At 40.8% G+C, this 27,591-nt stretch overlaps 1 protein-coding gene across 6 annotated transcripts in view; it reads right to left on the reverse strand.

Moving 5' to 3' along the window:
* Dnah9 (dynein, axonemal, heavy chain 9) overlaps positions 1-27,591 on the reverse strand; it is a 319,645-nt gene that overhangs the window by 216,457 nt on the left and 75,597 nt on the right. For all 6 annotated transcript variants that reach the window (XM_013522070.1, XM_005399351.1, XM_013522071.1 and 3 more), the window contains exons 20-26: positions 22,502-23,372; positions 19,687-19,817; positions 14,485-14,611; positions 10,762-10,914; positions 9,292-9,417; positions 6,645-6,884; positions 3,644-3,804 (exon numbers count right to left, since the gene is read on the reverse strand). In XM_013522070.1, the coding sequence (XP_013377524.1) occupies positions 3,644-3,804; positions 6,645-6,884; positions 9,292-9,417; positions 10,762-10,914; positions 14,485-14,611; positions 19,687-19,817; positions 22,502-23,372 (1,809 nt within the window). The remainder of the gene's footprint in view (positions 1-3,643; positions 3,805-6,644; positions 6,885-9,291; positions 9,418-10,761; positions 10,915-14,484; positions 14,612-19,686; positions 19,818-22,501; positions 23,373-27,591) is intronic.

The raw sequence follows: 27,591 nt of genomic DNA on the forward strand, positions 1-27,591 counted from the left end.
CTGTGACAATGGCTGAGCCATTGTACCTACTTATACATTCAAGTCCCATCCAGGCTGTGAGAAATTCCAAAGAAATTGCATAATCAGTTGGATGTACTGTACTACGGGTGTGCTTTTAATGAATATGCAAAGGTTGTACGGATCAACTGTCCATTTGATTAATTCTTCTGGCAGAAGAGAATTAAATGTACTTACGCTATATACCAGTAAAGGTTGAATGCTCTTTAAAATGTGATTTTCCTATATGGAGGCCTATTTTCTTCTTTTTCCTCTAGGGAAAACATTTCTTGAGATAATAATAGAAGTCTATGAGAAAATGGAATTTACCATATAAATATTCAGCTACATATACTACTTTGTCAGAAATGCATCTAATGAGCAAAACAAGGTCAAGGTCTACACAGCATTCACTATTGTTTGCAGCAAATCTTTAAGTTGTTGCATCATTTCATAGATGAGACAGTAAATCCTCATTTTAGAAATAATTCATTGTCAAAACATTACCCTTCCCCTCTATAAGGCATTCAGCATGACCTTAGTATAGACTTTTAAATCCAAAAGATGTAATTATCTTCTTCTACTCTTATGTAGGTGTGAAGATCTAAGGAAGTAAGAGAGTCTTGTACTTTTTATCACTTGGAATGATAATATCTGAATTCTACTGGAAAAGAAGGAAATATTGTGAATGATATAGGGGGGATAGTCTATTTCCAGAGACTCAGAAATTACTGTACTGCATTTATTCAGCAAGTACATCTTGAAAGCCTGTTATGGGGTAAACACAGTGTTGGGTTCATTTTCTTTTTTCTTTCTTTCTTTCTTTCTTTCTTTCTTTCTTTCTTTCTTTCTTTCTTTCTTTCTTTGGTACTGGGAATCAAATTAACAACCTCATGTTTGCCAGGCACAGTGTTGGGTTCTGAGAGCAGAAAACAAATAAAAGTCAATGCCATTATGGAACATACAGTCTACAGTGAGAGACATACGCTATTCAAAGCACTCAAATATATCATGGCTTCATTATTCTGTTTTAAGTGATATAACTTCCCAGTCTATTAGCTCATATTCCACAGCAGACAGAAAAGCTCATTGTGAAAAGAAATATTGTACCAGATCTCCTCCTTGCTAATAATAGTTGCCTGACTAAGAATCATCAGGAAGACAAAGATATTTGAAAGGATCCCATCTGAAAGAAGTTGAGGTGAAAAACTTTTCCTTCTGCAAGGGAGGAGCACCTTCATTAAATGGGCCCCCCAAAAGTCCCAGGTAACATTCTTAAGACTCCAGGTTCCCAGAGTTATTGTTATCTTTACCACCCCGGCTGTAGTTAGTTCTGTAAGTGCCAAGACACAGAATCCTAGGTGGATCTCTCTTTTGAGTCAGTGTCCCCTTCTTGATCCTATATGATTGGGCTCTTCAGTATTAAACCATCAATTTTATTCATTTGTACCGGAAACCCTGCATACAAGTACAACAGAGATCCCTGATCACAGTTAGAAATGCAGCCAGCTAGCAAGCAATCAAACAAACACATAAGGTCCACGGAGAAGTTGGTGAGAAAGAGTTTTTCAGGGTTATTTGCTGTGTGTTTGCATGTAGAGTGGTGACATTGTTTGTGAGGAAAGGTCAGGTAATGCCTCTCAGAACTAAAAAGAATGAGGAGGCACTGAGGGATCTGAGGGACGATAGTGGGACATCCCAGGCAGAAGTTGCCACGAGTTGGAAGGCTCTAAGGTGGCATGAACTTCCAGTGATCCAAAGGCAGAAAGGAAGTATGAGGGTGAGGCGTCTTGACAGTTAACAGGAAGAACCAGGCTCTATGAGGAGCTCAGATTTTAGTCTCCATTCAGTGGAAAACCACTGGAGACAGTGATATGACATCTACCGGGTTTCCTAAAAAAGTGAGAATCAAGAATACAACAGAAATGAGTTGAGTGAGACTCCATGTGGAAGAAGCTTTTCAAGTTGGGAAGAAAACAAATCAAAGAAATACAGAACATGGAAGTAGATGAACCAGATCTTTATTTACGGAATAAGTTGGAATTGTCAAGTGCTCTGGATTTTCATGTTCTATCCATGATTACAATATAGCTAATTTGGAAGTATTTAGCATATACTTGGACTGTATTTGAGGAGTTGACTACAAGGCAAGTGATATCACTTACAGTAGGAAAAAGAAAATAAAGAGAAGGTGACACAGAATCTACCTGGCCATGTTAACTTCTGCCACTTATGACAATGCCTTCATTACCTACAAGCCCTTCTTTTTGGTGAGCTAGTTATTCTGATATATCACTCTTTTTAAAGAAGAGATTGAGTATTCAATGGTATTGTGAGGAAAGGGTAGAAATTCCTAGCAGAATTTACAGAAATCTCAGCAGAATTGAAATATCTTTCTCATGACATTATTGCCCTGCCTTCTCTCTCCTTGCCTCTGCTTTGCTATCAGACAAATCATCATAAAGTACAGCTTTCATTGTTTTGTTCCTCTTATGAAAAATTTTCGAGTAGTTTATCATTACCTTCTGGGTAAAGACTATATCTTTCTCACTCTTTAGTTTGACTCTTTGATGACTGACTATATCTCCCAAAGTCTAGCGTCTACTTTCCTCTCCCAGTAAGATGTATATTGTGTCCCCCCATTTCCATGATTCTGCCCACAATATTCCATTTTCCAGGAATGCTTATCAGTAGCTTTCTAATGTTGGGCAATCTACTTTAACAGTTAATAATATAGCTCTCCTTAATAGGAAAAAGTGGCACACAAACAGATTTACATACAATTTTGTGGACACTCTGGTAGTAATTTTACAGTCTTCCATCAGAACTCAGCACATTCTTTAAGGTCAACATCACATACTCTGTTCCCTGAAAGATCTCACTCTTCTTCTTCCTGACCTGAGCGAGATCCTTTGCTCAGAGGGCTCACTCCTTTGTCACATATTTAGAAAATTGTAGTGTATAGTTCTGAGCCTTTATCCTGGGACTATGGCCTTGTAGTTTTCTCCCCTGTGATGTTTAAATTTTATCCACATATGTTTTATTTCTTTCACTAGAATTGGAGTTTAAGAGCAGGAAGTATTTTAGTCATCTTAATATTCCCAGTGACAAGCATAATTTATCCATGAATGATAAGAAATATTTCTCTCAAAAAACTGGAAGCTCCTTAGTAGTGGGGACTGTGTTGCTTATATCTTTGTATTCTTAGCCTGAGAGGTGCTAAATAAAAGTACCAATTGATTGAACAATGATAAGAAAATAATACTAGTTACTGAGCACTATTGTATGCTAAACTATATGAGTATTACTGTCTTATTTTATTTCAGATGAGAAAACCAAGTATTAGTTTAATTTTTCATGGCTAAGCAGCTGGGATATGTTAGAGCTTGTGTTAGAAGCCAGATGGATGTAACTGCCTAGTAATGCCTCAAAAAGTCATGGCTCATTGATTTCCTCAGGGTTTGTTCAAGAAAGCCTCTGCCCTATACTCTTTCAGCTTTATTTTCCATCTGGTGTGTTGAGTCAGATCCTCCTCCTGCAGCCATGTGAACCAATAGCAAGTGATGATGACCTTGACCTTAGGTAGCCACTGGATAGCCTGAGCCAGAGAGCAGTATGGCCATCGGTAGCTGACAGAAGTGCTCACCTGTCAGTCAAAGGTGTGATCACCAGGCGGGGTGTGTTTCCCAGGTATTCATAGGAATATAGAAACTGGGCATCACAGATGTTAGCAAAGCAATGTTTGGCCTCATCATCCCAACGGTGGCGCAGCTGGGACAACCAGAGGAAGGCCTGGGCATTGTCCACCTATAGAGAGAGTAGCAGAGCAGGTGGGTGAATCATAGTTTTCAGCAGATAGAATGTGGTTGTCTTGGTTACTTTTCTCTCGTTGCTGAGACAAAACACTTGACACCCAAAGTTAAGAAAGGAAAGATTTAGTTAGCTCACAGTTTGTGGAGGTTTCAGTCCATACTTAGTTGGCTCCAAGGCAGAGTGGCACATGGCAGAGGGCAAGAGTTCATGGTGGTGGGAAAACAGCAAAAGCAACAAGAGCAAAAGCAAGCAACCTCTTTCCCTCCCTTGCATTGTAAACAAACTACCCACCTCAGACCAGGTGCAGGACTCCACCTGTAATCCCGATTGGACCATGGATCAATCATAAATTCTGGAAACCCACCCCATGACTGCATGTGGCTTTTGGGGGACGTCCAGACACAAACCATAACATTTTGCCTTTGGCCCCACAAAGACTCATGTACATCTCTTTATGCAAAAGGCATTTTAGTCAATCTCTAAGAGTTGCCAAAGTCCTAAAAGTTTCAGCATTGCTGAAAAGTTCGAGTCCCAAGTCTCCTCTGAGATGTAAGGCAAACTCTTAGTTTCAAGCCCCTGTACAAATGAAAAGCTAAACACGTCCAACATTCAATGGCACAAGATAAACAATACCATTCCAAAAGGTACAAACAAGAGGATATAAAGCAATGGGACCAAAGCAAGTCCAAAATCCAGCAGGCAAACATTATGTCCTGTAGTTACACTTTCAACATCTGAGGCAATTTATGGCAAGTTGTGAGCTCCATGTGGCTCTGCCTCTATGGCACTTTCAGTGGTTATAGCTGCCAGGGCTTCTCTCTTAGGCTTGCTTTGCTCCCTCTTTGCAGCTTTCCTTAGACAATCCACGTTCCTGGCTTTTCCAAACTTCTGGGGTCTCTACTGCACTCTTTGCTTCACATTCACAGCTTCACACACTTCCCTCTCAGGGCCACACTGCCTGGTCTCCCAGGCCTTCTGAAATCTAGGTGGAAGCCTTTTTAATCTCAGACATCATCTTGCATTCTGTATGTGCCTAAAACCAGTGCCATGTAGAAGATGCCAATGTCTGCTGACACCTGGAGCAGTAGCCAAGCTTTCCTCTCTGTTGGCTGTAGGGGTCAAGTGCCTGGATTGCTGGGCACTCTGAATCTAATTCTGAGGCACAAATTCTCTATGCCACCACCATTTGAACGTGGTGTGGCCACTGCACCATTCTGGAACATGGTGTTCTGCAGCTTTCTCCTCAAAGCAAAGTCTTTCACCTTTGCACTTTTGAGGTTGCAAAGGGTGGAGACTTGCTGCTTCTTGTGATGTCCTCAGGCCATCTTTTACACTGTCCTGTTCTTTCTCAGCAATGGAGATCTCCTTTGCTCTGTCTTTGCAGTCCACAGCTTACTGAAGCTTTATTCCTGGCCAAACTCACAATGTTTTAAATCATCCTGCTGAGCTCTTTGCTCTTGATATGCAACATAAATCTGGCAAAAAGTCCCAACAATAGCCATGCCACTGCCCAAACACTTGACTATCTTCAAATTTGTTTTCTCAGATTAATCAGTCCACCACCCTTAATCTCAGTCTCAGGGAAAGTCTCTGGTCACAAGCAAAATGCAGACAAGCTTCCTATCAAGACATAACACACATCATCTTGAGTCCAACAACCAATGCAGTTCTTCCCAGCAGAAACCTCCCAAACCCAGTCTTTAATGGCAGGCTTTAATATGAGCCTTCTGGTCTTCTGAGATCTGACCAGAATCTTCCATACAGAACTGCCTAAGGCATTCATTCCAGCACTTCCCTTGCAGGTGACATTTCTGAACCTTTCCAAACTCCTTCCACAGGCCGTTTCCAAAAGCTCTTGAACCACATGGTCAGGTGCAGTCACAGCAATGACCCCACTCCTCAGGTACCAAATTCTGTCTTCGTTACTTTTCTCTCATTGCTGAGACAAAATACCCAAGACCCAAAATTAAGGAAGGAAAGGTTTATTTAGTTCACAGTTTGTAGAGGATTCAGTCTACAATCAGCTGGCTCCAAGGCAGAGTGGCAGAGCATAGGAGCAACACTTCATTGTGGCACATGACAGCAAAAGTAGCAAGAGCAAAAAGGGGGAACAAGCTTTCTTCCCTCCCTTACATTGTAAGCAGGCTGCCACCACCCAGCGGGTGTGTAGCACTCACATAATCTCCCTGCCCTCCTCTTACATAGGCTCATGGTGAATGCAAAGTGAGGACCCTGTTCCCTGCTCAATCACATAGTTAACCTTCTAAACTTCTCAAGTTGACACAATGAACAACATCCTAGAGCAGGAAGGGCATGTACTCTACACCCTAGGATGTAGAATGGCTGAGTCACTTAGCCAAGCCTCTAGACTCAAGCTGACACAATGTATCAACCATAACAGTGGCCTTCTGGCTACAGGATACCTAAATCTCTGGATGGCTTGAGTATTGCCTGTCACTAAGAGTGCAGTATGCTATGACCTCCACAGCACAGAAAACACAAGCTGCTCTGAAGCACCTCTGAGGTGCTTCTTGACTTAGATGGAGTTATGTCCATAAGCCCATTGTGAATTGAAAATATTGAGGTGCAAATATGCTAATTTGAAAATAAATGCAATACACCTAACCTTACAGAATACCATAAAAAAAAAAATCACAACTCAAATCGTCATAAGTGAATGATCATTTATATACTGCTTTGCTGCAAATTTTAAAGGCAGACTCTTCTCCCAGCTGCCGTGCATTCCCCAAGGCCCCATGTTTTGGCCATATGTGAGCTACTCCCACAGTGCAGTTGCTCACAAGAAGAAATGTCCCTAGATATTTAGGATGTACCTTTTGAGCAATCATCTTGGCCACCACATCTCGGGCATGCACGTCAATGGTGCAGATGGTCATGATCTTTTGGCGGTCTCCCTTGGAGAGCTGGCCAATCAACATGGTGATGAGAGTTTTGAGCTGGGCCACTTGCTTCTTATAGTAGTCCTTCATGGCATTCTCATAACCTTCCTCCAGCCTGGCAAATGCGATGCCCACCTCTGTCGTCCACCAGATCTGAGTGCAGGTCAGGGCCACCTATGACATCAAGAGCTGATTAGTAAGCTTTTCCCAGGACTGTGCCTAATCAGACCATTGATGACACAGCAAGGGCTCAGGTTACAATTGTACTGGTGGCACAAGCCCCTTTCTTTCTCTTATGGCAGTGTTGACTAAGGAAATCATATGCTTCATATCACTGGAGATGCAAAATGCTACACAAATGGGGAAAGTGCTTTCTAATCCTGAAAAATGTATCATTTGTTGAGAACAAGGAAAGACTGAGTCTGGCTGGTGGTGTCAGTGGAGTCTAGAAATGGCTACTTGGTCATTCAGATTTTACTTCCCAGGAACAGCCTCTTTCCTCTGCTTGGAAGGAGAGCATGCTGAGGGAGCATCTCAGTGACCCTTAGCCTTTGCTTCATCGTTCTGGATTCTTGTGTGGACCCAGTACTATATTTACTGGGCCAATGCTGACCATCTGTGGTCCACTTTTGTTTTTCCATAATACTTTCACTACATCTTTAATTTTTTAAAACTTCTAATTTTAAAATGACTGCTTTTGAAGGTCAGAGTGAATAGTACCAAAATTCAGTATGGTCAACATCACCTGCATTTTCCAGAGTTTAAAAATGAATAAAAAGAGGTGGATTCCAATCAGTATTTCTCTCCTTTCTCAGAAATGTTATATAGAAAATGCTCAGTTTTGATTATTCATGATGGAGAATTTAGATACATACTCATCTGTAGGTTCACTTTGTTTGGAAGACATTGTTCTAGAAAGTGTCTATTATAATAGTGGAAGGTTTCACATTTTCTTGCCTCAGAGTTCTGATACAGGAATTCTGTGAGGAATCTTTATCAGAATTACTCCTTTTGTGAAAGAGACCCTTGTAGCACTAAGAATTAGCATCCCTTTGGTTAGCTTTGTGTTTGTGCCCTGCTGGATCTTGCTGAAGAAAGTCTACTTGAATTGGTGTGCTTGTTGGCTGGTTTGTCAGAATGTACCATCCCTGCTGTGAAAAATACCTCTCTTCCTCCACTGTGATAACTTAGTTTGCTCTCATTCTTTATAGTCTAATGTCTCCCTGCTATCTGCACTCACTGTCAGTCCTTCCTACCTTCTTGCGCTTCTAGCCCCGTCAGTGTGTCCTCTTCCCCACTACCCTACTGACACTGCTCACCAGGGTTATCCAAGGGCATTCTTCATCTTCCTTATTTTACTGGATCTCATGAAAGTTTCTGGCATTTTTAACCTGTTAGCATCGGCTTCTTTTCAGCTTCTATGATTACTTGGTTATCTTATTTCTATGATTATATTATTTTCCTTCTGTCCAAAAAGATTTTTCATTCTGCTTTATGGGTTCTTCTTGCCTTCTCAGGGTCTGAATAATGCTCAAGGACTTGTGCTCACTCCCCACTCACTCTGCCTACTTTTCAAAAGCAACACTTTTTTTTGAGACAAGGTATTGCTATGTGATTCAGGTTGGCTTTGAACTCACTATGTAGCCTGGGCTGGCCTCGAACTCATGGCGGATCTTCCTGCTTCAGCCTCCAAAGGGCTGGAACTACAGGTGTGCACTGCCATGCCTGCAGGCAATTGTACCTACTCCTATGGCTACAGGAAATTATTACCAAATATCTGCAATCGTCAGATATGCTACTATGGTAGCACTACAGTATCACCTAAGGAAAGCAAGGGGGCTGTATTGCAGCCAGAATCATTTAGAAGATTCTTATCAGATTTGCCTTTTTCTTATGATCTGTCTGAGAAATCTATAAGAAATTCATATATATCTTGGAATCAAGTCCATAAGAACAGGATTGTAGCTTCCCTGTAGAATCATCTGCTGCTTTCTACTCCCTCCACTCTTTGCTTCATCTGTACCCAGTCCTTCTCAGTGCTTCAAAAATGTCCTGGTCTTTCTTGGTTCTGAGACTTTGCTCATACTTTTCCCCACATGGGCTGATCTTTCCCTCAATTTTTACCTTGCTAATTTCTACTTCGTATCTCAGTTTAAATCTTTTATCTTCACAGAGGTGGTCCCAGACTCCACTAGATAGCTACGTACTCCCAAAGAATATATGCTCCTGAACCTCCCCTATAATCACAGTCATATTTGTGTCTGAGTTCCACACAAGCCTGTGATGTGCAGCATCCTGCTTCCTCCTGGAGTATCCCGTCATCATAGGGATTAGTACACTTTCTTCCTATTGTAGCTAATGAGGGTAAAAATAATCACCCTTAACTTTGAACGGTAATGGTTGAATTAGGTCATGGTTGTCAATCCTCCTGACTATATTCTGACTTCTCTCATGGTTTTCTGAGATTCAAGCCCCTCCTGACTGCGAAGCCCCCCATGAGTCTGATGTCTAGCAACATCAGAAGGCTAGAACAGGCCTCAGAGGTGGAAGTGGACCCATGATGGTCCTGTTAGGGGAGTACCTGAGCTGGATAGTCAAAGAGCCATTGTTCCCTTGGCTTTTCCTCATAGGCAGTCACTGCTTCTGTCATCTCATGTCTCACAGTGGCCTTCATGTGAGAAAGCACATTATTCAACCATATTTCTACCTGAAAGGAAAATCCTGGGTTAGACACCATGACACTAAGAAGCTTTGCCTAATATCACATATTTTTCCCCCATCTGTCTGAGAAAGTGAAGAAAATGGAACTCAGCCATGGTATATAACTGAAATGGCTGCCAAAAGACAGAGGAAGACATTTTGTCTGTGTAATCTCTGATAGCGACGAGTGGGAATGAGGCTGATGTACCCATTTGGAACACACAGGACAGGGTAGCAGGTTATGGATGTAGAGGCTGCTACCCGGGGTTCAATCTGGTTTGAGCCACATTTTCTCAAGTCAGTTCTCATGAATGTGTCCATGCCGCATGTGGATATGTGAGCTAAGACTGTATTTCCAGCTAAATGCTTTCTGGGTCTACAAAAGGAATACATTTTGACTAAATCCCAGAGCTAAAGTCCATCCCATCTAACTGAGAAGCTTGGATTATTTTCCAGCGAGGGAATGGCTTTCCAAGGTGCATGTGGATAAAGTTGGAGCTTTGGAACAGGTCTTTTTTCTAGGTATTAACTTTCACCAGATTAAATCACCCAGGGACAATGCTTTGCTATATCATTTAGGAGAATGAACAAAGCGGGGTTTGTACTTAGTAGTGCTGAAGGATAGGAAGGAGATTTGAAGAGAGAATAGTCCCAGGATTTCTGTGCCTTGAATTGGACATGAGAGGTTTGGCAGTGTAGTAGTCGTTACTGGCGAGAGTTGTTTCTCCAAGAGATACAACTGCACAGAGAGGGGGAACCTCAGGAAGTGATTGATTTCAAAGGACATTTTCTTTGGGGAAGGTCTCAGTGTTCCAGATTCCTCTGCAGGGTGGGTTGCTGGGGTTGCCTTGTTAATGTCTCTGGGGGCAGGTGATTATTTTTAAATCCCTTTTCTGGTTGACTCAGGGAATTATTCACGTGCATTTTATTCCTGATAGCACAGGTCTCTGGTTAAAGAATAGATATATACATTGATGTGTGCCTTTCCCAGAAAGAGAACAGAAGGACAGTGGAGGCTGCTCCAAGGTCAGTTCCAGTCAAGGGAAGCTGGTGTTCCTGGGGGATGGACAGCAACTTTGGTCCCCTAAAGTTATACTGGCCACATTTGAATGCAGATGAGAGGAAGAGAGAGAGAGAGAGAGAGAGAGAGAGAGAGAAAGAGAGAGACAGTGAGAGAAAGTTAGAGAGAGACAGAGAGAGAGCAAGAGAGAGAGAGCAAGAGAGAGACAGTGAGAGAGAGACAGAGAGAGAGAGAGACAGAGAGAGAGACAGACAGAGAGAAAGACAGACAGAGAGAGAGAGAAAGAGAGAAAGGGAGAAAGAGAGAGAGAGACTGAGACTGTCCCGTTACCTGCCCACTGCAGTCACAGGGCTCATTGAAGGCCACATATTCTTCTTCTTTGCTATACATGCCAAGACTTATCTTGGTTGGGTTATCGCTGGAATCTAGCTGGAACTGCATCTTGGCCATATTGTCAAATAGTTTGGAGAGGTGACGTTGTACCTATGAAAGAAATCCACACCAAATGATTGGGGAACACATTCAGCAAATTGCTATTAGAGTTGTTTAGGTGTCTACGCTGTGACAGTCCTTGTGACAAAGCAATGGCTAGTAAGCAATTATAAGGAAGTTTGTAGGAATACTGATAATGTGAAGATTGGGTAGAAGTGGCCAAAGGAATAATAATAATAAAAAACCTAGTGGGAATAATGCACTAGCCACAAACTTATAGAACCATAATGGTTTGATTAATTTCTACTTGATCTGCTATAGATAGGACTGGATTAGAGTAAAATGATATTTGATTCACTCACTTTGTTCCTCAGAAACAAAGTGCAAAGAAGCTGAGCAGATGATAGTAAGGCAGACGAATACTAACATACTGAAATCTGAAGGACCAAGAACAGTGGTGATAGTGGCCTGTGGAAGAAGTTACCACATTTTTGAAACCTCTTTATTTCTACCTTTGATACCGAAGATCAAAACCAAGGTCTTTGCATTAAGCTATATCCTCAGCTCTTTTTTTGAGACAAGATCTTGCAAATTCACTAAGTTGTCTAGGTTACCTTTAAATTTAAGATCTTTGAACTTCAGACTCAACAGTGTTGGGACTACAGGTGTGGGCCACTGCACCTGGTTTTTAAAATCTCATTAGTGAACAGAAAAACACCAGGAGGGTCCAAAGCAAGGACAAGCATGTTCACCCCAAGCAGAAAGCCTGGCCACCCAAGATACTCCCAGGCATAGAATCTCATGATTCAGAGGTCCTTTATAGTGAGGTCTTCACCGTTGTACATGGAAGAATCATAGAGAAAGCTACATTAGTCCTAAAGTGAAGAAGATGGAAGCTACAAGAAAAATCAGTAACTAGACAGTAGCTCTGTAGGTGAGCTTTTGAATAGATGCAAAGGGCCCTCAGGTTGCTGTACTCTGAGATGTAATGCAAAATTTAGAACACCCCGCTCTTTAGCTTATGAGCTGAGAAGAAAAACCTAAGAGGGTAATAAAAGACATGCCACCACACTGATTGGGGATAGATACCTTGATAGATGGACCTTTTTAAATCCAAGAACAAATAATGGATTAAAGCAACAACAACAACAACAACAGCAAACATAGAACTTATGAAAACGTCCTGAAACCGCAAAAAAGAAAAGACAGGACTTGAGAAGTAAAATAAGACAAAATATCTTTAAAAATTCCTTATAAGAGAAAACAAATAATTTTGAAAAATGCCACTTTGCCTTGTTTTCATTAAGGAAAGAAATATGAACTCTATGAAATACAAGGTGTGAGGCGAGTTGGTAGAGAAATTTAAAAAAAATAACAATGGCAATAGTTTATGAGTATTAACAAAGCTAAAGGGTTGAACTGACACAAAAATTAAATATGGTGGACAAACATGAGAAACTATTGAAGAATGCCAAGAAAAAGACTAAAGGGTTAAAAACATTTTTCAAGAACAGGCAATGTGCAAAGGACAAAGAAAATAGAATCTGTGTGTGAAAATACCGCAAACCTAAAAGAAAAAGTATCCAGATGATTGGAGTGGAAATATTAATTAAAAACATACTGGAAGAAAATTTTTCCTAGGTAACAAAAGTTCTGGTTTTCAAATAGGAAAAAAGTCATCATGTGTCTGGAAAATTAGCAAAATAAAGGAAGTATCTAAAAGAAAAAACCAAATTTTTGAAACTTTAATTTAAATGCTGATTTTTACAGAGAACCAGATAGAAATACATTAAGCTGCTTAGAAAGATGTTTTTAAAAGAAGGCAGACTAGATGGCTGCTTTGTAACAGTGAACAACGGAGCAATGTTTGGAGATTGAAAGGAAATTGCTGTGACTTGTGACTTTGAAGCCGAACAATTCAGCCACTCACATATGAAACTAGAGAGTCACATACACAGGAGAATTACGAATTATCCTCCCATTCTTCTCTTAAAGTATGAGGAAGGGAACTATTCAAATATTTATTTAAACCCAAAGAGAAATAGATCAAAATGAATATTTAAACATCATATCTTGTGAATTAAAGGCTAGCAGTCATCTGACCCTTTCTATACATAGTAATGATGAAAGTAGAGTTACAAAACCAAATGCTGATGTGATAACTATTTCAACCCCACCATGCCTGCTTTACTTTGAAAATATTTCAGTCTATAGGGGAAAATGGACTCCAATTATTACAGGATAATCTGTCCTTAGTACTCATCTCTTATCAACAAATCGAGATCATGTACGTGGGAGCTGGCTTTTGACTCTTGCAAAAACTCTCATCTATTGCTAATAGCAACACAGAAGGGTAGAATTTGTACAGAGTGCATCTTGGTAATACCTAACAAGACTACATATGCATGCGCACTTTGAGCAAATTTTCTCACTTCTGTGAATTTACATGGAAGATAGGCATCCAACATTACAAAGTCCACAGTTATTCAGTACCTCATTTGGAACTGGAAAATACTATCAATGACCTATAGCCACACTAAGGTACATCAGCCCATGAAACATAATGAAAATTTTAAGAAATGGAGAGAGATATCTTTCAATTTTGTGGAATAATTTCCAGGGTATTCAATTAAGTGAAAAAAACAAAGTCCAAACAGATATGCATAGCATGCTATCTTTCGTGTGGAAAAGAATGCGAGAAAAGCAAATGAACATGAACAATGTAAATGTGTGTCTGCTTATTTTTGTAAAGGTAGACATAGGAAAGATAAACCAAAAATGGATATCTGTTTGTTAATATGCTTTCCTTCTTTTATTTTTAAAATAAATTTTTAAAAATGCTCAGGAAAGATAAACCAAGAACTAATGAAATTAATAATATATATTGACATACAATCATTGTACATTTTATGGGGTGCAGTGTGACATTTTAATACATGTATACAAAGATCAGATCAGGTAGTTGGTATACCTATCACTTTGAATGCATAATTTATTCATATTGGGAACATTCAAAATCCTCTTCTACTAGCTATTTTGAAATATTGAGTTAATTATTGTCGACTGTAGCTCCCCTCATGCTATAGAATGAGAAGTTATTCTTGCTATCTAACCCCACCCTCCTGCCTCCACAGCCCCACAGTCCCCACACTCTGGTCACCACTATTCTATTTTCTACTTCTTTGAGATCAATGTTGGTTTTTGCATAAAAGTGAGAACATATGGTATTTGTCTCCCTGGGTCTGGCTTGTTTCACTAAACATAATGTTCAGCAGTTCCATCCGTGTCACTGCAAACGATAGGATGTCTTTCATGTTTAAATAGATCCTATTAACCTCTATTCACTCATGCTTTTCAAGAACCAGATCAAAGACATTCGCTATAAAGGCTTGACTTCATCCACCTCCACCATCCTCACAACTTCTGTAGTCCTGTATTAGGGACTAGCCCCTGTTCGGCAGGAGGGACCCTAAGCAGCAGTAATGATGGAGAAGAAGAAACCCCTGAGGCTAGCTATGAAGACAGGGTCTAAAGCAAGTTCCCTCCTGGCCTGAGAGAGGAGGCTCTTGCTGAGAGCTCCTTGCTCCTTCTGGACCTCTTTGCAGGGGCTCCCCTTCTTACCTGCTGTGGAACTGTGCCGTTGGAAAGAATGTCTAGCAGATCAGAAGAGGAGAGAAAGTAAAACCGAGGGAAGGCAAGCCTCTTGGTGTCTAGGTACTCTGCCAGGGCCTTCTCACACAGGCACAATCTGCGGGCACAGAGCACAGGATCTGCAAGTTAGGTACAACCAGACCCAAACGTTCCTGTTACTCAAATGCAAAAGCAATTGGCCCCGTGGTGTCTCCATGTTCTGCATCCAGCAGTTCAAATGACTGTGGACCAAAAATATCCAGAAAAAAATTGCATCTCTACTGAATACAGACTCTTTTTCTCGTCAGTATTCCATAAGCACTACAGTATAATGTCTTACAAGGCATTTGCATCATATTATGTATTATATGTTATCTACAGATGATTTAAAGGCTGAGATGATATGCACAGGTTATATGCAGATACTATGCCATTTAATTAAAAAAACTTTATTAGTACATGTTCTCAGTATGAAGTGATCACATTCACTGTGAGCAGTTGGTACTGGTGCAAAACACATCTTAATTCGTTTTACTTCCCCTGCTCCTCCCCTTCCTCCTCCCTTCACCCATTTCTAGGTCCCTCTCCTATTAATGACACATCTCTCTCCTCTATTCCGATCCTCTATCCTTTATTTCTCTCCTGAAATTACTTGTAGTTTGGGTTTCTCATACAAGAGAAAAATGTGGTATTAAGTTTCTATGTCTGATTTATTTCACTTAGGGTTATAGTCTCGAGGTATATTCTCTACCACTGACTCAAATGTACCCCTCTTCACGTCAACATAGTGTTCCATTGTGGATAAGTACCACATTTTCTTTATCCAATCATCTGTTGATGGATATGTAGGCTTCTTCCAAGGTTTCTCTATTGTGGGTTGTGCTGCCACTGACATAGGTAAACATATTTACTGTGCTGTGACACCTTTAACTCATTGGGGAGGATACCAGGAAGGAGAGTAGCTGAACTGAATGGAATTTTTATTTTTAGTTTTCTGAGGAATCTCCATACTGATTTCTGCAGTGGTTCACTAGTTCACATTCCCATCAACAATGTGCAAGGGCTCCTTTTCCCCACAGCCTTGCCAGCATTTGTTATTATTTGATTTCTTGACGATGGCCATTCTTCCTGGAGTAAAATGGAATTTCAGTGCTGTTTTAATTTGCCTTTCTCTGATGCCCACAGGCACTGAATATCTTTTCATGTATTTATTGGCTATTTGTATTTCTTCTGTGAGGCATCTATTCATTTCAGTTACCCATTTTGTTGACTGGATATTTTATATTGGGAGGTCTAGTAGTTTTTTTTAGCACTAGCTTTTTTTTATTTTAAAGAGAAAAAAATTAGTTTTTAAAAATTCTTTATATGTATTTTAGACTTTATTCCTCTGTCCCAGGAGTCACCAAAAAACATTTTTCCCCATTCTGCAGTTTGTCTGCTCACTCTATTAGTTTGTTCCTTTGTTGAAATGAAACTTTCTAATTTGATACAGTCCCACTTGTTCATTCTTGAGGCTATTTCTTGTGCAACTGGGATTCTGTTTGAAAAGTCTTTATGTCTACACCTTCTGGAGTTTGGCCTATTTTACTCTCCAGCAGATTATCTATTTTAACCTCCAGGTTTTGCTGCATCTTAATTGTATTTTAGTAATAGTGGTAGAGATGGCTAGATTCAATCTTCTGCATGTGTATAACCAGTTTTCCAGCCTATTTGTTAAAGAGGCTGTCTTTCCTCCAGTGTAAGTTTCTGATTCCTTTGTTAAAGGTCATGTGACTAAATGCCTGGGTTGTTTCTGCATCCTCTGTTCTGTTCTGTTGGTCCACCTGTCTGCTTTCCCGCCAGCATCATGTTGTTTTTTGTCATTGTAGCTTTGCAATATGATTTAAAATCCAGGATTGTGACACCTGCCTTGATCTTATTGGCCAGGTTTTTGTTCTGTTTCTGATTCCACATAAATTTAAAAATTGTTTTTTAGTTCTGTTGTTGGTATTTTGATTAGGATTGCATTAAGCCTAGATAGTCATTTGGAAGTATGGCCATTTTAACAATATTGGTCCAGCCTATCAAGGAACATGGTGTATCTTTTGATTTTCTTATGTTCTCTTCAATCTCCTTTTTCAGAGTACAGTAATTTGTGATAGAGGTTTTTAACTTCGTTGGTTGGGTTAATTACTAGGTATTTAAGTTTTCTTGATGCATCTGTGAATGGTATTGTTTTCCTAATTTCTTTTTTGGCTGGCTCATTATTGATGTACAGAAATGCTACTGATTTTTGTGTTGATTTAGCATCCTGCTACACTGCTGAATTTGGTTGCTAGTTCTGAGTCTTTTTGCGGAATTTTTTTGTCATCTATGAATAATGATAATTTAACTTTTCCTTTCCTATACATATCTCTTTCATTTCTTTCTTCTCCCTCATTTCTTTGGATAAGTTTCCAAGTACTATATTGAATGAAAGTGGTGACAGTGGACATCCTTATGTTGTTCCTGACTTTAGAGAGAAAGCTTTCAGCCTTTCTTCATTTAATGTAAATTGGGCAATGAGTTTGTCATAAATAGCTTTCATCAGATTGAGATAAGGTCCTTCTATATCTATTTTCTTCAGGGATTTTTCTTGTCAACAGATGCTGGATTTTGTCAAAGGCCTTTTCTTTGTCTATTGAGATGAATCCTGAGTTTTGTCCTTTCTTCTGTTTATGTGATGCTTTATGTTTATTGATTTGTGTGTTGAAACATTTCTGCTTCTGTAGGATAAAGTCTACTTGCTCATTTTGTACATTTTTAATGTTTTGTTGTGTTCTGTTTGTCAGTATCTTGTTGGGGATTTGTGCATGTATGTTCATTAAAGAGACCTGTCTGTAGGTGTTTTTTTTTTTTTTGTTTTGTTTTTAAATTTCATCCTTGTCTGGTTTTGAAATCAAGATCATGCTAGCTTTCAGAAATGAGTTCAGAAGTGCTTTCCTTTCAGTTTTTATGATGGAGTTTGAGAGCTATTGCTGTTAGGTCTTCCCTGAAGTTCTTGTAGAATTCATCAGTGAATCCATTAAGGCCTGGGCTTTTCTTAGTGTTTAGGATTTTTACTACAGCCTCAATTTCACTGAGTTGGTCTGGTCAGGGTTTTTATAACTCCTTGGTTCACTTTGGTGACTCATGCATGTTTAGGAACATACCTGTTGAATTCATTGAAGTATGGGTTTTCAACGTGGTTACTAATAATCTTTTGGATTTCTAGGGTATTGGTAGTTTATATTCGGATCCTCTCTGTACAGATTTGGGAAGGGTTACCCTAACATGCCCATGAAAGATTCTATTTCATTTAGAGCACCAGTTAATTCTTATTGACCATATGCAGAGAAAGAGAGAGAGAGAAAGAGAGAGAGAGAGAAAGAGAGAGAGAGAGAGAAAGAGAGAGAGAGAGAGAGAGAGAGAGAGAGAGAGGGAGAGAGAGAGAAAAGAGAGAGAGATGTATATTCAGAAGACAGGTGTAAAGGAGGACAGGGACGATTTGGGATAAGAAAGAAAGGATGTGTGAAGAAAAGAGAAGCATAGGGCAATAAAAGCAAAAAGAGCAAAGAAAGGAAAAAATAATAGTAAAAAATAGGATAAGAGTAATAAAAGCAGTAACAATCAAGCAACAACAAAAACAACCTTCTTGCAATACAACCAAAATCCCATTGACATTGCAGATTGAGTTTAACTGCAGGTTTCTGAGCTAGTTCCCCCACCTCCTGCCCCTCAACTCCACCTCACATGGCTCCTTTATACGCCTTCCTGTGAACAATGGGGCAGACTGATCCAGGTGTCTCTCTGGGCCAGCCTGCTGGCTGTAAGAAATGCTCTGGCTAACTGCAGTCCTTTGTCTCTGTCCCAGGTCAACTACTTCAGATAATTTGGGGAGGGTGGGATGCAGTGTAACTGGCCTAGATCAGGTTCTCTGTTGACTTTCACCACGGACTTATCCTTCCAGCTCCTTTCACTGTAAGGCAAATATTGTGTTTGTCTCTGTTTTCCTTCCACAGACCATTGGTTTAGCACATTGTCAGATGTCCTCTGACCTGGGTGCCACTCTGTCCCCCACCCAGAGTCTGTTTTGATCACTTTCCTGAGCGTGTTACTCTCTCCTGTATACTTCCTGCTGGCCCAGGGATCCCTGACTTCTGAACTCCCTGGGAGGAAATGTTAGGGTGTCCCCTGTGGACACCTGCTAGTGGACATTGGAAGCCTGCAGGCAGTCCCTTAGGCACAGCACTTCCAGGGTATGGGGCAGGAATGGTCAACTTGTTATTTCTCAGTTAACCTAACCTCTCCTTTCCCCAGGTCCTGTTGCTCCCAGGTGCTGCTCCCTGGATCTCATGTAGCCCCTGAGCCTCAGTCCTATCAGCCCTCTGCTTCAGGTCTCTAATTATACTGGAACCTTTGTTTTCAAATTCCCAAGTGCCCACCAGTGTTGCTATGTAGACCACATTCCAACTTTCAGTTTCTCTGCAGCCCTGCCCTGTGTGCATCTCACCTGTGGTGATTCTCTTCCCTGTGGGGAGGGTAGAGTGATTGTGAGCCTGTTCCTTCATTCAGGCTGCCACTGAAGTGCCAGCTTTCTCTAGGTAACTGTCCTCTCCAATGAAGGAGTGTACGCTGGATCTGGGGCCTAAGGCTTGCCACAATCCAGGAGCAGCCCAGCTTCCTCTTCCAACCCCGCCTCAGCACTACTTTTGGCCCAGCTAGTTTGTCTTTTGTTTACCCTCACATGTGTGGGTTTCTGTACAGTCCCCACCTGAGGTACCTGCTTTTATACAGCGCACAATTCAGAGTCTAAGCTCTATCAGCCACCCCTAGCTGGCTTTCCCAAACTTATGCCATTTTATGTAAGAATACTGAGCATCTGTAGGTTTGTGTGTGTGGAGAGGGTCTTGGAACCAATTCTCAGTGTACACCAAGCACAACTCTGTATGCACTATTTAGGATACATACACATGTTAACACAAAGAACACCCATGGCTAGTTGTGAGCACACACACTGACACATTTAGACCAGCAACCATACCTCTAATGATAATAAACATTATACAAACACAGGCAAAGCAGGAGTTAGGCACAGACACTCATTCAGGCAGAGAGATGAAGATCTCAGAGACAGAAGAGGACAAGGGAATTCTGCCAACTCTGCGAGGAAAGGTGCAGCAAGTGGGCTCTCACCTGCTCTGGAGATCCTCCAGCTTTTCATAAAGACCCGATTTGTTGGTGGCTTCCACTACATTAGGGGTTTTCTGAGCATCATAAGCTAGCTCTTTAAAGTCAGTGTCAATACCTTCAAATCTTTTAGAATCCTATAAATAAAAAATGTGGAAAAAGAATTAACTACCATTCCCCTTAATTCCAAGGAGCTCCCTGCAGGTAGCCAGTGAGAGGCATAAAGCTGCTCCTGCACTGTCCAATACCCAGAGGAGACTCCAGGGAGGAAACGTTAGCGTGAAGCAGCAGTTCCCAGACGCTTTGGACTTAGAATCCCTTTATTTCCAAGCATGGTGGCACATGCTTGTGATCTCAAGACACTCATCAGGCTGAGGCAGGATGACTACAAGTTTAAGACTAACCTGGGCAAATTAGGAAGGTCTTGTCACAATATAATACAGTACAGTACAATACAATACAGTATAGTACAGTATAATACAATGCAATACAATCAGACAGAGACAGACAGACAGGCAGTGACTAGGGTCTGCAGCTCAGAGGAAGAGTGTTCCCAGGTTCAACTTCCACTACAACCAAGAATAAAATAAAATACAAAATTAAACAATAACAAAAGAATTTTTACTTTTTAAAAAATGATTGAGGAGTCCAAATACCTTTTGTCTGTGTAAGACAATATCACATCATTCAATATTTTCTGAATTAGAAGCTTATTTAAAAAATAACAAAAACAGTAGCATTAACAAATAGCACTTTTATGTAAAATGGCTACATTTTTCAAAACAAAAATGAGAGAGTGAGAAAGAGAGAGAGAGAGACAGAGAGAATGTCATCCTTTCACTTTACTTTATGCCTTGCAGTCTTTTTACTGTCTGACTTAATTGCATCAGTGGCATTCTTGTGTCTGCTTCTGAATTCAGTTCAGGTTGCTATCACATGTCATGAGGTCTCCAGAGAACTTCATTGGACATTCACAGAAGAATGAGAATAAAAGCCAAATAACTTTTTAGTATGATCTCTACGGTTTTTTTGACCTTGAGAACTCCCCTGGAAAGGTCACAGGGACTCCCTATTCCCACCCCCAACATACCACACATGATTCCTAAGTCAAATTGACAATGGATCTACAGTGATTTCTAGGTGTATGAAAATGTTGATACAACCAGGGAAGTTTTCCCTCTGCAAGTGTACTAAGATGTCAAAATTAATTAGATGTCATCATTTGTTCCCCAAACACATATACCTTCACAGTGTCCTAGAAGTGATTGAGAAAGTAGTATTTGCAAAGCATTTTATCTCAACATCCTACTTCTGGTAAAATCATATGTTATTATTATTATAAAATCACAATCATAATTGTTTGTACTATTTATATTGTTTTAATGGTCTTTTTAATCACAAATTACATATGAGGAAACCAAGGCACAGAGAGGTTAAATGACTTGCCCAGGGTCCCACAGCTGCTCATAGGAGATTTTATATTGAAGCCCAGACCTTCTGCCCTTGCCCTTTGTGATCCACACTTATCTCCCAAGCTGATTTTTAAAATAAGAGGCCCGGAGAAAGTAAATTATAATTCTTCAATGAGGTGTTTTGCTTCCATCAAAATGAAACTATATCAAGGTTACGGAAGCATTGAAAATAGCTGTCATGAATGTTCAAATGAAAAGAGTGCAAGGAAAATTGTAATTGCACTGAAAGCGATTATGTAAAAATATATATATCCATGAACAAATTTGAGAATGGTTATAGTGACTGAAAATAGTGACTAGTTAGAGGTAAGATTATGACAGATTTTATTACACTTTGAAATAATTTCTGCCATATTGCTAATACATAGGAGATGAATGTCTTCTGGACAAACCCATAGCACTATTTGGGTACTAAATTCTTCAATATTTTTAGTAAAATATTCTCAAATGTCTCCTTAATGTCTCTAGTGAAGTTTCCACCTATGTCCTGGCTGGCTTCTAATTAAGCTTGCTCTTCTTCAATAGCTGGCATTTGAGATAAATAAAATCTAGCTTATTCAGTTCAGATTAATTATCACTACTACAACAGAATTGTTCCTCTTATTTTTCATCTTGACTATACAACCTTTAATCTACATTATTACACTGACTATGCTGTTGTGGGATGAAAACTAATGTTGTGATGGAATTTAATTTCCAAACAAGGTTGGGAAGACCTGTGACATTTTAGAATTAAGCTCATTTGTAAGCAAAGAACTTGCTGTACTGAACAGACCCAGAAGTCTGAAAAAATTGAAAAGAATTAGAATCCATTAAAAGAGGGGTTAGATAATGGCACATTTATTAGGACTAATTGGAGGGGGCATTCAAACATAGGAAAGGTAATAATCAGAAGAATATATAGATTAAGGGTATCCATTGTTTGGTATATAGCTGAGAGCTGGTACAGGCCAGAGGTTTACAGAATGGCTCACTGCTGAGAAACAACTTGAATTTGCTTGGAAGCAGGGTTAACTGAAAGGGTTCAGTGAGCACTTATATCTGAATGCTCTAGGAGGGAGCCCATGACAAGCCCATCACAAAGAGCAGTAGCTGACATTTTTTATTTCCTTCACCTTTGTGCACTTAAAAAAAAGACAAATTCACTTCTTCACCCTTCTAAAGACAAATTGGTGCCTTTTTCCTCTGCCTGACTGTAGGTGTTGGATAAGATCAGCATTTGTGAGAGGTGCCCTTATGTGAAGCCCAAGCAGGGAGGTAGAAAAGGGGAAAACCCAGACAGCACAGAAACGGGATGATCTTCCTTGGATGTGGATCAGAGAATAGAGCAGGATTTCCTTAACAAGTACCTGGGGTAGCTGAGCACGGATATCTTCAGATCCAATGAATATACTTTCCAGGTGAGACCATGTGCGCTGCACCTCAAACCAGAGGGAGATGACAGCATCGGCAGTGGACAGCTTCTTCTGCCAGCCTGATACTTCCTCCAGGAAAAAAGCCACATACTTGGACATCATCAGGTTCTGAAGTTGGACTTGATTATCTTCTAGAACCTCGATGAGGTCCTCATCTGACTTCAAAAGGGGGACGTGGGTCCGCGGGTGGGGCTCATATTGGAATTCCATACCAGCCCATGTGCTCTGCAGCTCCCTTAAGACCTTCTCCATCCCCATCTCTTTCACAGCTTTGTCTACAATGCCCCGGACCTCATCCTCAAAGAGGTGCAACTGGAGCTTCAGGAGGTGGTCCAGGGTGGTGTCTCTGTCCATAGTAAAGCTCACTCCTGTGGCCTGCATCAGCTGCCTCCAGTGTCGCTCCCGGATGGCAGGATTCTGCAACTCATCTACTGCCCGCAAGGAGGTTAGGGTGTTTATCACAGTTCTTTCTAGGCCAGTGAAGGCATCCCAGGTCCTGACCTCCTTGTCGAGGTTACGGATATGCCGGGCAAACCGTTTGCATTCCATGTCCATGGCTTCCACATTGATGTCTTTCCACGCGGTGGTTTCCCAGGCATGGATACTGGAGGTCACCATGCCAATAGTGTCCCATAGGTCCTTCAGCTGGCAGGCCTCCTTTCTGCACTTCTTCAGTTGCTTGTAGTCAGGAACATTGACTTCAAATAAGCTGGCAGACTCACAAATGGAGGCCATGGTGGATTCCATCTGCTGGATCTCGATGTGCCTCCTATCCAGGATTTGATGAGGAGTGACACTATCAAACCTACAAAACACAATGTGTTCCCTTGGTAAGCACAGCACACAGCGGCCCATTCCCAGAACCACCACAGTAAATGCTACTAAGCATTTCCACAAAACAGCAGTGGCTTTCACTAAAGTTTCTAATCTTGGAAAGAAAAGACATTCAAGATACATTGATATGGAAGAATTAGAGGAAGGCGACTCAATAGGAACATCATGCTTGGATCTTTTCTTCACATTTGAGAAGGTAAGTAAAATATCTCTCTTATCTTCTAATTTCCAAGAGTCCCCACCCAGGTGTAGAGAGTAGTACCCTCTTATTCAAACCCCTGTTAGATTCAGCCCTCCATTTAGCTCTTGGCTTCTCGAGATTACTTGACACAAAATAGCCTTATCACATTCATACAGAAACTGGAAAGCCAAAGCCCCTGCCAGGAAAGTAGTGGTGGACAATCTTTAGTGAGGGAGTGGCTTAGTTACTTTTCACCCTGCTGAGACAAATACCCAAAATCCAAAGTTAAAGGAGGAAAGGTTTGTTTAGTTCAGTTCATAGAGGTTTCAGTCCGTAATTGGCTGGCTCCAAAGCAGGGTGGCACATGGCAGAGGGACAACAATTCATGGTGGGGGAAGACAGCAAAAGCAACAAGCAAGAGCAAGACAAGCTTCCTTCTGTGCCTTATATCGAATCCAGTCTACTGGGATTAGCTGGTGTCACTCCGACCCGTGAGCTGATTCACCCACCCTTATCTCACACTCTTAATCCCCCCATTGCACTATGATCAATCACACGCTCTAGATCCAGTCACCTCCAAAGAAACCCTATGACCCCATGAGGCTCTTGGGGAACATCTAGACACAAACCACAGTAGGGAGCCATTCATGGAAGTCTAAGCCTGACCCGTTCTGGCATTGCTCCCTCGTGGGGTATGGCTCTCAGCCCTGGCTGCATGTGAGGACTTCTGCTTCCTATGAATAGACTCTTGTCCAGACCACTTAAATCAGAATCATTTGGATTAGGATTCAGGATACAACATTTTTCAAGCTCCCCTGGTGATTCTGATGTGCCAAGCAGGCGCCCTCTTTCATAGGAAAGCTTCGTGCTGACGTTCTGCATCAGTACCAGGCAGCAGTGCTTCCATGCGGAGGACCACCGTTAGCGGCAATGAAGACAGAGCGCAAAACCCTCACAAAAGCCCTAAATAGTCTCAGTTATTTTCCTTCACTGTGTGCTTCAAGCCAGGCTTCTCATTGTCAGACCCTCCTCTAAGCTGTCACTGATCTCCGTCTGCTAACATTCACCTTTCTCTGGCCTGCTCCCCACAACATCCCAGGGTAGCCTATAGTTCTGCACTGTATCTAGCTTTACAGCTTCAGTTCATGTTTCCTCATTCCTTTCTCTCCAATACTTAAGGCAGGCATCCCTTTGGAGATGGCGTCTAAGCCTCATGCTGTTCACACTTTACATTGCTACCCAGAAGGCATACATTCCTGGACCATCCTTTCTCCTGGTATGAGAACTCACATGTAAAAGAGCCCGTTACCTGGCCGGGTAATGTTTCTTCATAATCCAGATGTTCAAGGAACCTCTCAATTTCCTTCCCTAGTCCTCCCTTTTCCTCCCTCCTCATACCCCTGCTCAGCTTTAGTTGTTTCTGTGTGCACCGAGGGCTAGCCAGTGGGGTTACCATGACTTAAAGGAGGATAGTATGTTCTCCTGTAATCAGAACAGGGCACCACAGGGCTCATCTTCAAGAGGAAGATTGAAAAGAAATGAGTTACTATAGAATGGGCTATTTCCTCTCACTGTTGCATGTTTGTGTTTCTATTTCTGTGTGGACATATGTGTGTGCTTGTCGGCAGAAGTGGAGGGGAAGAAAAAAAGAAAGAAAATGACATACAAATGCCTTTTCTTGAACTGCCCTTCTTTCAGGGGTCTAGAAATATTTGCCTTGACAGATGAAAAGTAATCCTGGTTAAAGTCATTTACCTGAACTGCTTACCACTTACACCTAATTACCATCCAACACGATAGCAGTTATGCATCCCATTAAATTAGTGTCAGATCATGTTTGATGCTTCTTATGTTTGATTCCTGCTTGTTCCATCTAGATCACTTTTGGCTCTTGGACTATGGTTATAGTGCTATGCTGTAAAAGAATGAAACTGAACATCATTTGCAGGTCAGTGCTATTTCTCATTCCATGCTATTTCAGAACAGAACAGAACGCAAGGCTGGAGTTTCAGAGATGAAGACTGTACTCTCTCTACGTAGGAAAGATGCTTTCTATCCTATGGGGAGTAGTAAAGAAAAGACCAGATGGAAATAAAGGGAACGTCTTCATGGCAAAGGACCCAGCAAGGAGGAGGATCACCAAATACGCTGCTGTTCTCCTTATTCCTCATCTTCAGAAGACTGATTGTGGGTGTGTGGGTCTTTTTTTAAATCTTCACTAGAGTGAACTTAGAATATGCAATCAGCCTCTCAGTGTTAGTATAAGATCTGTAAAATTTAAGCAACTCATGAAACCCACGTCTTGTTTAATTTATTACTGGATACAATTCAGGAATAAGTTATTAGATAAGATATGAGAGATTATAGTGTTTGTGGTGTACACATAGATGATAGATGCTTACTAATAGTTCTTCCCCCATCACATATGGATATCCTTAAGTCAATGTTGGTTCCTCAAATATTTGGGGGAAGAGAGCATTTGTCAAGCCTATTGCACATTTCATTCACCCTGTGGCATAATTTTTGTTCATTGTTTAATTTTGTGGACAGTCATTTTTTGTAGCTGAACATGCATAAAATCTAATTTGGTCTACCCTGGAAGGCACCATTAGACATAAGGATAGGCGGCCCTCTTACCATTTCAAGCCTATAGGGCAAACTGTTGGGATACTTATATACTTGATACATAAGCTTAATAAATGTGAAGCAGTTCTTCAAAACCAGGGAGAAGGATAAAGTTTAAGAACAAGAAATTTATAGAAGGAAAAGAGATGTAATGAGTCTTTGAAATTGAAATAACAATACCCAAAGTATTTTTAATCAAAAAGAGAAATGCCTGGCAAGTCTGCATGAATAAAACTATAATTACAACAAATGGAAATACGGTGTTTACGTATGTGGTTGTGGAAAGATGACTGATTCAGACCTTAATCATATCTGGACTAGGGAGAGAGAGAAGGAAAATGACTTCACTGATTCTTGGGAAGCTGGCCTTTGGTAAATGTTAACCTTAGCATCATGTCTTCTTATAGAATGGAGGTGGCACACGCTCACTGCGAGGTCCCTAGGTATAGGGAACTTAACATGCCCAGCTCTGAACTTGTGGTCCCCGTATTTTATATTCTGCACCTGTCCATCTTGGTAGACAGTGTTTACATTACCTGCTTAATGCTTCAAGATGAGGAATCATCATTCTGTCTCATTTCCCCTCTTCATTTAGTTCTCCTGATTCTTTTTCTTAAATTTTTCTCAAATTGAATTTTCCCTCTCCGTGATCTCTCTCACCACTTCGGTTAAGACTTTACCACTTTGCACCTGGACTATTATGAACTCTATCTCATTTAACACCTCATCTTGAATCTTTCATGTTCCATTTGTTGTCTATGGTCATGAGAAGGTAGGGTTTATACTTCAGAATGTTCCTAACTTAATAATGGTTTGCCTTATGAGTTTTTGATGTTAGAATGATGCACATAGGAAACACACTCAGCAGAACCTGTTCTTTGAATAACGAAGTTTGACTTCCTCCCAGGATGATGAGATGCACGCAGTCTTATACTCTCTCATGAGGCTGGGAAGCCTCAGTGAGCCACAGAGATCAGGAGATGAGACCACTGATATGACACTGTACTGTGTTTCTGAGCTATGGTGTTTGGCAGGTTGGGTGCATTGAACACATTTTTAGCTATATTTCAACTTACAAAGGGTTTGTCAGGATGCATCCCAGTTGAAAGTGGAGGAGCACATATGTTTGGTGGTCCTCAGTGACTTTTCAGTGGTTGATCATGGTTACACTTGGACCTCTCCATGCTCACCTCCTATGCCCTGCTTCCTGGCCATAACAAACCTACAATTCTCCAGGGGTTTCTTACACTTTCAGCTTTGTGTCTTTATATGTGCTCTTTCCTTTGCCTCCAATAACTTCACTCTCTTTTCCTTTCCTTTCCTTTCCTTTCCTTTCCTTTCCTTTCCTTTCCTTTCCTTTCCTTTCCTTTCCTTTCCTTTCCTT

The sequence above is a fragment of the Chinchilla lanigera genome, unplaced genomic scaffold (assembly GCF_000276665.1).
Source record: "Chinchilla lanigera isolate Chin_1 unplaced genomic scaffold, ChiLan1.0 scaffold00066, whole genome shotgun sequence".
Lineage (NCBI taxonomy): Eukaryota > Metazoa > Chordata > Mammalia > Rodentia > Chinchillidae > Chinchilla > Chinchilla lanigera.